The following is a 14163-nucleotide window of genomic DNA, read 5'->3' as shown; positions in this document are numbered from 1 at the left end:
CCTTTTTGCCCTCGGCATATCGGAGCAACGCTCACTGATTCCACGAGAGGAACAGAGGCCCATAGGGGAGGGGGAGGGGGGGGGGGGGGGGGGGGGGGAGCTTGAGATCCATGGGAATCACAAACAGTGACAAGTGAGACACCCCTAATCCACTGCAGAGCACAGCTGTGATATGTATGTGCACGCACACACACACGCACGCACACACACGCACATGAATGATGAACTTAACATTTTGCTAATGACTAATCAACATTACCATAACAAGTGGATGACTAACTCCTATAAAAAGCTTTCATTAGCCTAAGAGACACTTATACAAGGATGAACAAATGTATACAGATAGTTGGACCATACAATAAACATTAGACGTTGGACATGATTTAATATTTTTTTGTAGGATATAGTTATAAGTTACTGTATGTATAACAGGATAACAGTATCGAAAACTGTTCTGAAGCTTTCTGAAATTGTAAGGGCCCCAGAAGTTTTGGGGCTCCTAGCTGGCCGGTCTCCCAGCCCCGCCCCGCTGTGTGGGGGAGAAGTGAATTGAGAGAGCGCGGCTTTGCCAGAGGGAGCGAACCATGTGCTGAAGGAGGAAGAGAGAGAGCACCACCGTGACTCAAAAAAAGGGGGGAAAATCGATCATGTCAGCTCCACTGATCTGTACACCACACGTAGGAACGAGGGAAGAGCGACAAGAGAATTTGGCCTTTTCACAACAGCAACCCCAAACAACGCAGGAATAGCAGCAGCAACTTTGCAACTGATGCGGTGTCTCCGTGTCTGCACTTCATGCTTTGGTAGTGGCGTTGCGAGGATGACGCGATAAGCACGCATCAAGAAAGCAACTTATCCTATTGATAACTTTTGCCAGTGAAGGAAGCGGAGGACAGTAGCCACGGACGACATTAGATAATTGCTTTTGTTCCAGCCTCAGATTGTGACTGCCCGATGAGCAGAGCAGGACACATCTTGTGAGCCAATGGTTTTTCACGGGCTTGGATTTCTATCGCGCGGCTGCAACATTGTGATATTTTGAGTTTCTTCTGGAGGAACAAGAAGTGGTTGCTTGACTGAAACATTGTATCTCACAAAACGGACCTGAAACGTTGAGTTGAATGGACATCGTTATGCGCGCACATGTGGAGTAAAAAGCATCTTGATTTGGATGACCCGTAAATTGAAGGACGGTAGCAGAATGGATGGGTGAGAGTTATATTTACGACGACTAAAGTTTTAGAAAGTATGCCATGCCGGAAAGGAATGGATTTAAAGGACAAACGACTGTAGGCCTATACTTGGCGTCAATGAATGTCCAACAATATATGATGAGTGTCGCGCAATGTGTTCAAATAAGGCGTTTATCAATTACAGTCATTGAAGAAAATGGATTTTAATAGTTATTGGAAGAGCTTGCCGTGCAAAAGGAGAGCAACGAGCTGAGTCAAACTGTGAATTAACAGAATTGATGAACCTTCATGGAACATAATCTAATTTAACCCCATATACACCGCTGCTCTGCTTGGACTTCTCACCAGTGTTCTCACGAATGGGAATGTATACATTGTACATCTTCAACTGAAGACGAACAACTGCAGCTGGGAGCACCTGCAATTTGAATGTGGACTGGAAACAAACCTCGTGCAAGTTGAAGAGCACCATGTCCATTTAAACAGCAACCAGAAACACATGATTGTACTTGTATCAGTATAAGTTACAGACAACAACGCGACGAATTATATAGACTCTGCCCATAATGGACAAGAACTATTTAGCTTTTCAAATGGAGTTGACATTTATGGTTGTTGCCCTCTTATCTTGGGTCGCGGTATGGGCTGACGATAGCAAGATTATATCAGACAGATATGCAGTCTACTGGAACAGCACGAACCCAAGGTAAGGAGTTGTAGGAGTCAACTTTCAGCGATGCCAATTTACATTGTTGGATAGATCATTTGTGAACCCCAATAAAATAGCTGGACATTTAGACTAAGCTAAAGAAGAATGCCTCACAAATAGCCCAGCGCATTCAAAAGCTCATCAACAATGCTCACCTTTAAGAAGTTTTCCCCTCAACTTCAATTCTTTGAATAGATGACGTTAAAGTTCCTTCTTTAACTACAAATACTTTGAGTTAGGGAGATGTGCTTGACCTAGTTATGTATCGTTCTAGTTACGTATCCCATGTTTTGCTTCCATTGTAAGACCACTTACTACATCACTTATAACTTCTCTTGTTTTTACCCCCATTATCACATCTCTCCCAGCTGAGTGTAAAGCAAGTCCCATTAAACCAGGATTTCACTTGATTATGACATCTTGCCAAGGCTTTCGGGTTTCACGTTCACGAACGTATCACATTGAATTCAAAATGCATTGTGTCTGTAGTTTGTCATTATGAAGTTGCATTTGACAGTGTGATAAAATACTGTAGGCCAAAGCAAAATGTGATTTCCCCCATCCCCCTTTAAAATAAGATTGAGTAAAAATCTCCACTAAGACACGGAAAACTCGGTTTAGAGGCAGACTACATGGTTATACACCAAATTAAAAAATGTTGTCAGGTCATTTTATTGACACGCAGCAAGGTTTTGGTCTCCCATGTAGAATATCCCGTACTTGTTTCATTTTAGCCCCTCAGTTCACTCCAGTGCACTATTGATATTTTGGCCTGGAGCTGTTGGAACCATTTTGAACACGAACTAGTTCTTTCCAGTTAGTTAATTACTGGAGGAAGGTTAAGATCAATGATAGAAGGAAGACATTAAGTAAGACATTCCATCAGTATTGAGCTCTTGGGAAATTGTTTGTGCTTGACCCTTGCAATATTCTACGCATTGGAATTGTGCCAGCACACCCTAGAAAGATTGAATCAAACTTCATTTCTTGTCAAGTTTAGAGAGCAATTTGTTGTAAAAAAAACAAAACAAGTTCCCCCACAATTTACAAAGATGTTTGTGTAACATAAGCAAATTTCTCAAATCTCCCTAGAAACCAATGTGTTTTGTTTATGGCAGGGCACAGATATAAAAAGGAAAGACAATTAAATATGCCTATGTATTTGGTGCATGTTGAATTCATTAGTTATTTTCCTTCCTAGAGTGATGAGAAAAATAATAGTGCATACATAATGGATTACAATACAACACGAACCATGGCTGCTTCAATACTTATTTGCTGTACTGGAAATAACTTGTCTTGGCTCTGCAAAAAAAAAATTACATCATGAGTGTTTTGAAGCCCAAGTGGAGCTTTTTGGAGAACAGTGAATTTTCTACCGAGTCACATGACCGTGATATCCGATGCTTCCTTTCTAACACAAAATCATGTGAGAACTATTAGAGTCTCACACTGTATATCTCTATTAAAGGAGTTTGAAGTTGTGTAGGGCATCGATAGGAGTGACTTTGGCACTAGGGATAATAGGGCTTGGATCTTGAGTAGGTTGTATGATGGGGTTTATTTGTTAAAAGTCAGTTGTTAAGTGGTGTCTTTTCCAATAGCAATCATAGAATACAGTCAGCGGAATTGTAAAAACTTTCCTCGTTCGCCTAAACATTCAAATAAAAAAAAATGTGATGGCAAAGGCAATATGCATGTCATATGGATGTAATATGCTTTCTTTTTATGACGTTGGCAAACATTTTGTTGGTTGAAAACAAAATAACCAATTCGAAAAATGGTTTAGGCAGACATTTTGGAATCCTTTGAATTAGCCTATACCGTTCTCCAATTGGTTGTTGAAACAGTCCATATGTAATATCCGTTAATTGTTGGTCTGAGGTGTGTTTCCAACAATCAGTGATGTGGTTTACACTGTGGGATAGTAGCGAGGCTAGAAAACCGGATGCATAGTAAGGATTAAAAGGGGAAAAGTCCGGTGAGACTTTGTTGGTTGCGAGTGAGGGGCCTTAGTGAGGGGCCTTAGTGAGGGGCCTTAGTGAGGGGCCTTAGTGAGGGAGCAGAAACACTGGCCTACTTTGCTCTACATCTCTAAACAATTGTTAGCCAAAGATATATATATATATATATATATATCATTTGCATCACTAATTCAATACAAATAGCATAATGAAGCATTAGGTGTATTAATTGGTGTTTCGGTGTACCGTGTTTCTATTACATTGAAATGATTTGATATTGACCTTAAGTAAGACATGTCAAAGTATAATATGATCTATACAAAAGTATAACGTGCATTCAACAAAAATGATCCGGACCACTGTTGATGCATATTGCAGTGTCCATTACAGAATTGCTTGTTTGAACGGTCAAGTCTTACCTAAGCACAGATTTATAAGGAGGTCGCTATATGTATTGATCAGTACTTAAACAGTTGACATCGCTTTCGTTTTTTTTTTGTGTGTTGGGGGTGACTTGTCTGTAGTTCATTATTGGTGCATTTTAAGCTCCGTTGGAAAAGCAATTTCAGTTCTTCAACATCTTTCTGATCGCCCGAGTTCCATATGCAACACTCTTGAATTTTTGTAGATGCTCAATTAAAATTGTATAGTAAATGGTGCACAAAAAAGTGGATCAAATGCACCCCAAGAAAATGTGGGTTTATGAAAGGAATTTAAGTTTGTCATCAGTTGAACGGCCATTCCGCTGCTAATGACATCCCCCTTGTGTTTTCGTATGTGTTTTACGTATCTGGTTTTCGGCATGTTGCAGTTGCTATGTAACTTACGAGTAAATTGAATGGCTATGATCTATGCCACACGGAAAGCTATTAGAACGATATACTCTAAGAAATACTATGATTTGATACTGTGGTCTTCCATTTTGCCTACTAATTTAACGCCATGCTTTGCCATTCCATGATATCTGCTTTCCTCATACCGTCCCCTCCGTTCTGACCTAGTTTCGCTGAGGTTATTGGGGAGTATTGAGGGGAAATAGTAGTGGTAGCTGGTCTGTGAGGACACTAGATTATATTGTACTCAATGATTATATTTTTTAGGAAGCTTTGAAGTCAACGATGAAGGGAATACTTTTCAAATCATGAAAATAAGCTTCAGAGGGTATAACCTTGGAGTTTTTGGATAGTAAAACATTTCTGTGCAATGGTGGCTTGGGGTTCCTGTAGGTGGCGTTACATCGTTTTTGCTCTGCTCAGCAACGTGGTCCGCCATTTTCTCATTCATGGTAGGATAACCTTCATTTTTGGTGTGTCGAGAGCCAAGACAAAGAAATGACATGGACGATGATTAAAGATGGTAACCAACAGTTTAAATGGGTCAAATGGTTTTTATGCGGAATTGAATCTGGTTTGAACTACAGTCAAAGATCGATTGGTGTTGACAGATAGTTCTATCTTGAAAATGTAATTTAATAAGGAAATGATGAACTTTAACCACTTTTTACACCAGTGCATATGAGTAATAATGAGTTCTGTGCTTTAACCTCATACTGTTGAAAGTGGAGAAGCATCACTCGGCTCCATGCCAAAACGAATGGACGAGTGGAGAGTAACGGGAAACAATCGCATGTTTTCTTTCCCAATGATCTGCTCGCATTCACAAATGGACCGTTCTGGAAAAAAAGTCCTCTAAATTCAAGACTTGAACCACTGCATTGAAAGACCAAGTCAGTCCCTCCAGGTTCCCCGCGTATTATGGGAAGGCTTGCAAATTTGACCAATCACCACACTATTTTCGAATTAAACACTAAAATCATTGCAATATTTTCAAATAATATTAACCATCACCACAGTACAAAAAGAGCGCTCGCAATTTCAAACATTCACTGCACATTTTCAGCATAATATGGTTCAATCAAGCCACACAAACGTGTTCCCTCGTCGGCGCGTTTTCGCAACAAATTGGACAGAATCATTACGTATTGCAGTGCAAAATGTCAGAATTGCCGCAGCAAAATAAAGCCTTTTCCCCCTCAAATATCACAAACAAATCTCTGCGAAATCGTGGAGGAACTGCCATGTATCTTATCTTAGAGCAGTTTGCAGAAATGTTAATATGTACTTTTGTATATATTATTGCTGTATAATTTATGTTTTCGCTGTTTAGAAAGGTGAAGTTGCGAAAAATACATGTTTCTCATGGTTCACACAGTTTGGATATAGTAGGGGTTGGCTGTCCTCAAAGTGCTTCTTTAGAACACTGTTTGTACATATACTGCAATAGGTTGTGTGTTACTACTCAGGTGTTTTTTTTCCTATTTGTTACAAAAATAAAACATATTTGAATGTAAAGTTACATTTGTTACTGTAGAAATGATATGGATATGGTATTGAATTTCGAAGTGCAGTGTATGTTGTTTCTCTAATGGGGTGCTGTATTAAACCAGATTGTTCTCCCGCATGCAGGGACCAGAACACTGTCGTAAATATTTTCCTAGTTTACTACTCATTTGGCATTAATTCTGTTTTTCAATTTAAACTGGACAGCACTTTATGGGCCACTTGCCCTGTGTGTGTACAATTTAGCATCACCCATATGCCCCCCGTAATTAATTCAAGGTGTCATGAGAGTGGCGACTCGCAATGCCATCTCAACTTGAATTCTACCTTTTCTGGGATCACATAATGCACTAATTCCTGTACTGCTCAAACTCATATCCCGTTTTAATGGGGAGATCTGTTTCCTGAAGGTACAAAATAGAAGCCTTTTTACTCACAAGCACTTGATGAGCATGGACGTGAAATTGAACAGGCTTGAGTTCTCGTGACAAGCTTGAGACTATGGTCTACCCCATTGGGCTCGTTGTTGTGGAAACACTGACATTTTCTCTCAGTAATATACTGCAATTAAAAATCCGTCATGGAGAGAATATGGTAAAAGTATATACGTAATTGGTTTGTCTTGATAAAATTACCCTTTTCTTTTCTGGACTGGGGAATAGGCATTTTCCATGGCTGAGCACAAGGCTCAGCATATTTGTTAGTTAGGGAATTCAATTTTAAATGAAAAGATTGTCTGCTATGTTCACTTGTACAAAACACAGCCTCCTTTTAGCCAGCCCTAATGTGGAGCCATGTGGACTGCCGTCTCATTTATACAAGATGGGAGGCCAACTCTATTCGTAGCTATTCCAATGAAGGTTCCTTGTTTTCATCACAGGTCATGGACTAGTTTGGCTCTGAATTTTCAAATTCCTCCTCCAAGGCATTTTAGGAACAGACTAGTGAAAGAATATCTGGGAAAAAAAGGTTGACTGAGAGAAAATCAACTTTTTTTCGTAAGAAAATACGAGACCATATTCCCATCTTAATGAAAATGAAAAGGGGAAAAAAAGTTTCACTTCCAAATCAGCAAATTGGCTTGGAATGAAATAATTATTTTAACATGGAATTGGCCATTAATGGCCCGACACAATTTAACATTAAATGGCTCTAACATCTCATTAAAGATTAAAGTTGGTGCATAATATCTACAAAAGCAATTGGCATGAAAGATGAATTCGCTAATCAGTAATCTAAGTTCAAAGCTTCATGAAATAAAATGACCCGGAGAGTGTGTAAGCCCAAAGCCTGCTTCATTTGGTAGGACACTGCATTTCATGTCCAATGATAATCAAGGTTATGCTAATGTTGGACATGATGAATCGCCTGCTTTACAGTCCTTGTCCCTACGGACAAAAAAAAAAACCATTCTTCAGTTGTTGTATCTGACAAGCAGTGATAGTTTTGAAAAATCTATAAACAATCTTCTGACCTAAGTGTAGTGCTTTGGACTTTGGCTATTTATATTTTCTTCCCGAAATTGCATTAGATGTGTCAGCGATTACCCATTTTGACTCGAGACAAGAGTGTATTGCTTTTCGCTTCTATTCTCTCTCTGAGATATGGTGAACAAATGTAGAGTTTCGGGTGACTCGGGTGTCCCGTTTGTTCAATCAGTCTGTCACCAACCTCCCTTCCATTGTACCCCCACCTGTGTAGAGACACTGAGAATGGCTGTACTGGTCACATCGGTGGCAGACAGTGAACTAGGTGGCGAGTTTGTCGGCCTTGTTCCGCATGGCTCACAGCAGCCCGTCTTGCCGCCGGGATCTCAAATATTGATGAATGACGAGTAATGGTTGCCGTCTCATTTATTAACCATAGCTTATTTTATTTGGAATCAAAAAGGTAAACCCCTTTTGCCGTTGTTTATTTGATGTTTCTTGGTCTTCCCGACAGTGCTTATCAGCACTTCATCAAGCCTTATGTACTCCTCATGCATTTTAATGCCAGACCCACATTCTCTTTCCACATAGGCAGTCTCGTGTATCAAGAGAGCTAGAAACGTTGAACTTCGCCAGGTGTTCTCAAAAACTAACTGTATCCACCATGAGAATGTTCCAAAAGGAGGGCAAACAGTGAAAATCTCTGTGTTACCGTTAATCAGGGTTGTGAATAAATCCCCCTAACCACATACTGCATTAGTTACACTTGAAATGTGCAGACTGGTGAGGCGTTCTCTCCACCTCTCTCAGCCCAGGATAGGCCTATGGCCTTTAGCGTTCCACATCTCTGTTGCCATAACAAGTCAGTTGTGGGGTTTATTTCTTTTAGCAGATTTACGGCAGATTGGTGTTACCCTTCGAAAGCCTCCCGGGATGAAAGAGCCCAGCACCTTGCCTATTCTCCTGTCCTTGCTTGTGCACTGGGCCTTCTGAAACTGGTCCTGCATTATTTTTGAACGTTGTTGGCATATAGCTATCATGTCTTCTAATGCTCTCCTCCCATTTATATGTAGACCTTTTAATGTGATTTACGTGTGAGGGATATAAATGTAATTCTGTTCTTGTATTACTTTACCGACAAACACAATAAAGCCGGACAGCAGTTAATTGCGTCAACATCCTAATCGCTTCTTGCTTGTAAAAAACACTGCCCGGCGTTTGATAAATGTAATGGGTGTTGTCGAATTCGGACGGGCCCCGCTGGTAAAAGTAACGACGGTGTTTTCCTAATTGATCCGCGGTAAGAGTTTACGTTTATTGATGCACATTGGGCGTAAAGCTCTGCCTCTCTCTTCATTACCCCTTCATCAGGTTCTGATTTGGCTTTTATCCTCCAGCAGAACATCATTTGAATTAATATAATGGAGAGTGGAGATGCTCCTTCAGAACTGTGAAAGGCATTTTCGATCGCTTTCGGTCAATGCCCTCCTCTCGCCCATTCGTGTAGTGTTACTTGTGGTGGATGGAGCACCCTTTCAAAATAGGACGCCACTTTTGTGTCCCCTTGGTTCCCGCACAGCACCATATTCAAATACGGGAGGAAAAAAAACTGCGTTACGTTAATGGCAAACTTTCACGGTTGAATGTGTAGGGAAACGTCTCTCAGTAATAAGAGGGCAGGGGAGCACATTAGAATGCAGGCGGTCAAGGAGACAGGAAGACTCCAGCAGGACCAGCATATTGCTCCTAAGTCTTTTACCACTTCCCTCAAAGAGATTTTTCTTCACCATCCGTTTCTTTGACCGCGGACCAATTGAATATGTTGGTCATGGAATTGGAAAGGATGTTGCTACATCTGTAGGGCCATATATATATACATATACAAGTAAATAATCAAACACTCAACTGAATCAGTGAAGTCGTAGGGATTAGCTCTACTGTTTTGTTGAAGCAGAATTACTAGCCTCATTGTCCTTTCCTTGGACTAAGATGAACTGGCTTTAAACCTTTAAACCTTTAAACCTGAGTCTTTTACTATGCTACCGACGTTGCACACTTGCATGTGTTTTGATACGCAGACTTGTTTTGATTACACTAACATGCCACAATGGAAACAAAATCAACACTCCTTCCGAGTGATAAAATAGTGCACTTCTGACTGTAGAGAGAAAAAAAATTAAGAAGGGTTTAACCTGTCTCTGAGAAAGGATTTGTTGTTGTTCTGGTATGTTAATTTGATTTCTGTGAAAAGGTGCGCAGGAATTTATTATCACAGATGTGTGCTTTGAATTGAAGTGCTAGTTCTGGATTGATGCATAGATTAGAACACTCTAATCGTGTTTATATCGCCACATAGAGGGATATGCTTTACTAATTAAATAATCAATCACTAATCAATATTTCCTGTGTATAATTGTCCAATCCTCTCCCCCCAAAGGTAGTCTTGTAAACTTGACCCAAATGGCGGCCAGAATGTAAAAGAATGAAGTTAGGCCTATGTATATTTAGGCTTCAGATATTTGCATAGTTTGTACATGGGTAATAGGTCCATATCATTTAATTGATTGGTTGGAAATTGGTAAAAAATATTTTTATATATTTGATATTCTTAGCAATGGATGATATTGAACTAGTATTTTTTTTCTGATTAAATTGTGATAATATCTTAACGCTGTCTTTGTTGTACATTTTTTTTTTAGAAAACGCTTTGAATTATTATTAAAAAAATGTACTATTCCATTTCTATATTGATCTCCATTAAATAAATGCTCGATTTCTGGGTAACTTACAGAGGATAATGTAGTTAATCATTTAGAGCTTTTATTTATTTATATTAAAATGTTTTCACTGTTTTGATATTGATTATTGAGTTCAGAATGCCTTCCCACCATAATGTTTTGACAAGTAGTATCCAACATGTTGCGTTAATTGTCATTATTTGAAATATATGTAGCATATATCGGCAATTTTTTTTATCGTATCTGCTTTTTTTCGTACATAAGAAAACAAAAAACAACATACCTCAATTTTATACTATACGCCTTACACTTTATACATTAGTACTACGACATAATCATATGCATACATGGCCTACAAAAAATAGTCAGCGCCATTAGAACAACTTGCTGTTAGCATTAGTGGCTATCCCACAGAATTCACTGAGGGTAAGGCATTAAGTAGTGAGTGAACAGTAAATGGGTCATGCAGTTCTTCAGTTGAATCTGAAATAATGAATTAGCGAGTTGTTTATGAATGTATACAGCAGTTTATTTTGCACTTTATAATGTAAGTCGAAAATTCTTAGTAGACAATGTTTTTTTTCTTCTTGGGCATTATTCTTACCGCCAGCAAAAATAATAAATAACAGTTAATGCTATTGAGAAAAATGTTTGGAGGAACAAAAAAGTGTTGACCGCAAAACCCCAAAATATTTATTAAATATATGGGTCCACCCATCATTAACATAATTAACACTACAATCTTAAAAGTAAAGTTTGACATTTTGACCATTCTACAACTAGGTGTACTCATATTTCTGAACTTTATATTTAACTAGTTATTGAGAAAACACATACCAGGAGATCTGAAAACAATATTTACCTCAGGATAGAGTTAGCTGCCTGATGTGTGAATTGTGGAAATTCAACTCCAGACACAATGAGGTTGAATACAAGAGCCTAGTCTCCTCTCATTCAGTGAATGTAATTAAGATCAGGTTTACGTACTGTAAATGAACATGAATATGTAAGCTTACAACCACAGCAATACTTTGGCTACAGCAAAACAAATGTTTTTTGTTTTTGTTTTTGTTTTGGATGCTTGGATGATGTTTTAGCCTAGATTTGACAGTCATGTGCGATGTGACCTGACGGTCTTTGTAGGTCTCTGCAGAACAGCCATTGTGCCTTGTAGGCCCTCACCTGTTTCTTCTTAGCATGGCGTGACTGTGTGACGGGGTGAACGAGCGATGGCTTTGGCACACATGGTTCTGTCTTCAAGTGAGAGGGCGGGGATTTGCTATACCACAGTGCACAGTAAGCTTTGACCTTCAAACAACTGGAGATTTGGAGAGAGAGAAAGGAGAAAGAAAAGCTTGTGAAAAAGTGGAGCATTGCTCCCATGTCATCTGGGAGACTTCTTTCCTGAATAGCAGACATGTCAAGCCTGTCATTCACATGGACCGAAAAAAGGGCTTTTATCTGGGGTCTTGGTGTTCGGTGGGCAGGTGGGGGGGAGGAGTTAGGTACAGACAGAACAAACAGAAGTAGCCAACACTTAACCTGCTTAGGTGTACTGTACATTGTCGCCAATATTGAATGGAGTGTTCTCAGATGCTGTATAGTGTATAGTCTATTTCCATGAGTTCATAAACTACTAATGGTGAATGAGGCCTTATGAAGGTAATATGTAATTCTCTTAGACCATTTTTTAAATGAATGACAAGTAAAAATGAATAAAAAGCCTTCCATTTTGCTCTACAATCTCATGATTAGTAGCCTCATGAAGGAACTGGTAATTTATAATGTTTTGGCTTCATATTATGGATGCCACAATGCCAGAACAGCATACATTTTCCAAGACGTACCTTCTGAGACACAGTGCCTTCAGAAAGTATTCCAAAATTGGTTGTTGATCATTGCTAGACAAACATTTTCAGGTCTTGCCATAGATTTTCAAGTAGATTTAAGTCTAAACTGTAATTTGGCCACACCGGAACATCCACTGTCTCCTTGGTAAGCAACTCCAGTGTAGATTTGACCTTGTGTTTTAGGTTGTTGTCCTGCTGAAAGGGGAATTAATCTCCGAGTGTCTGGTGGAAAGCAGACTGAACTAGGTTTTCCTCTAGGGTTTTGCCTGTGCTTAGCTCCATTTCGTTTCTTTTTTATCCTGAAAAACTTCCACACACCTTAACGATTGCAAGCATACCCATAACATGATGCAGCCACCACTATGCTCGAAAGTATGGTGAATGGGACTCAGTAATGAATTGTATTGGATTTTCCCCAAACATTGAATTGCATTGCCACATGTTTTGCAGTATTACTGTAGTGCCTTGTTGCAAATTGCATATTTTGGAATATATACCCATATATGTAATATATCTGTTTCTTTGTCGTGACTGTGTGTATTGATACACCATTCAAAGTGTAATTAGTTACTTCACCATTCTCAAAGGGATATTCAATTTCTGTTTTTTTTGGACCCGTCAACCAATAGGTGCCCTTCTTTGTGAGGCATTGGAAAACCTCCCAGGTATTTGTGGTTGAATCTGTGTTTGAAATGCATTGCTCGACTGAGGGACCTTACAGATAATTGTATGTGTGGGGTACAGAGATGATGTAGTCCTTCAAAAATCATGCTAAACTCTATTGCTGCACACAGACTGAATCCATGCAATTTATTATGTGACTAGTTAAGGCCATTTTTAATCCTGAACATATTTAGGCTCGCCATAACAAAAGGGACAAATACTTATTGACTCAAGACATTTCAGCTTTTCATTTGCAATTCATTTGTAAAAACGTAGAAAAACATAATTCCACTTTGACATTTTGGGGTTTTTCGTGTAGGGCAGTGGCAAAAAACTAAATGGATTACATTTCAATGGATTACATTTCAATGGATTACATTTCAATGGATTACATTTCCATGTGGAGGAAGTCGAGGGGTGTGAATACTTTCTGAAGGCACTGTATATTGTTGTCAGAGATGGTGTTGTAAAACCCACTGTGAAACCCTCTGCTGTCCCAGTGTCTTGTGAACATTTGGATATCTCATTCCCTCTTCATAAATTGGCATTTGACAACATTTCAAAATAATTTCTTGCATCGCAAACTTTTTAACAATCTCTCTCAATCCCTACAAAATGGGAAATGGAATTACACTCCCAAGTTCCCAATATTTTTTTATTAGGACGTTTTATGAATAAGTACATCATCCAGCGAGGATGCTTGTGATCCGGGAAAGTGAAAAATGTGAGAAATGAGAGACGAGAGCTTAAAGCTGCACAAAAGGATCGTTTTTCACCCGGCGTGGTATTATGGCCTTTTACAATGCTATCGGGACAGTGATGTGCTCCGAATGTGAACTGACGTCAGCTATGGCACAGGACTTTGATATCAACCGAGGAGATTTGATTTCAGCAACAGCCGCTTTTTTTGTGTGAGCTCTTTTTACCCTTCCAGTCGCAATGGTAGGAATGGGCTGACATGGATCCTTTAATATCACCTGCACAAAGGCAATCACATAGCAGGTTGCAAAAAAAACTTGAAATGTTCAGAGTTTCTTGTGACACTGAAGTCCTGAATCACAGAGAAACTAATGGAGGTGACCTCCTGACTGAGCTGTGTTGGCAGGCATGCCTCTTCAGAGATAGAGAAAGAAAGAGCGAGAGAGAGAAGGGGGGATGGAAGACTGTTTGAAGACGGGGACAGTGGCAGTAACAGGAGAGGGAACATGACTGGTGTGACAATGGAAACCCGAGCCAGGGCCGCCACCGCTCATGTTCCTAAATCTCTCTATGACTAGGGG

General features: G+C 39.5%; 1 protein-coding gene across 1 annotated transcript in view; it reads left to right on the top strand.

Annotated features, from left to right (window-relative positions):
* The first annotated feature begins 509 nt into the window (after positions 1–509).
* Positions 510–14163, top strand: part of LOC110524088 (ephrin-A2) — a 138998-nt gene continuing 125344 nt past the window's right edge. The window contains exon 1 of the mRNA XM_021603412.3: positions 510–1899. Within this exon, the coding sequence (XP_021459087.1) occupies positions 1760–1899 (140 nt within the window). The 5' untranslated portion in view covers positions 510–1759. The remainder of the gene's footprint in view (positions 1900–14163) is intronic.

This window comes from Oncorhynchus mykiss, chromosome 5, assembly GCF_057628025.1.
Source record: "Oncorhynchus mykiss isolate SJ-2025 chromosome 5, ASM5762802v1, whole genome shotgun sequence".
NCBI classification, from domain to species: Eukaryota; Metazoa; Chordata; class Actinopteri; order Salmoniformes; family Salmonidae; genus Oncorhynchus; species Oncorhynchus mykiss.
Note: the sequence above shows the minus strand (reverse complement) of the source record. Positions and strands in the feature narration are given on the sequence as shown.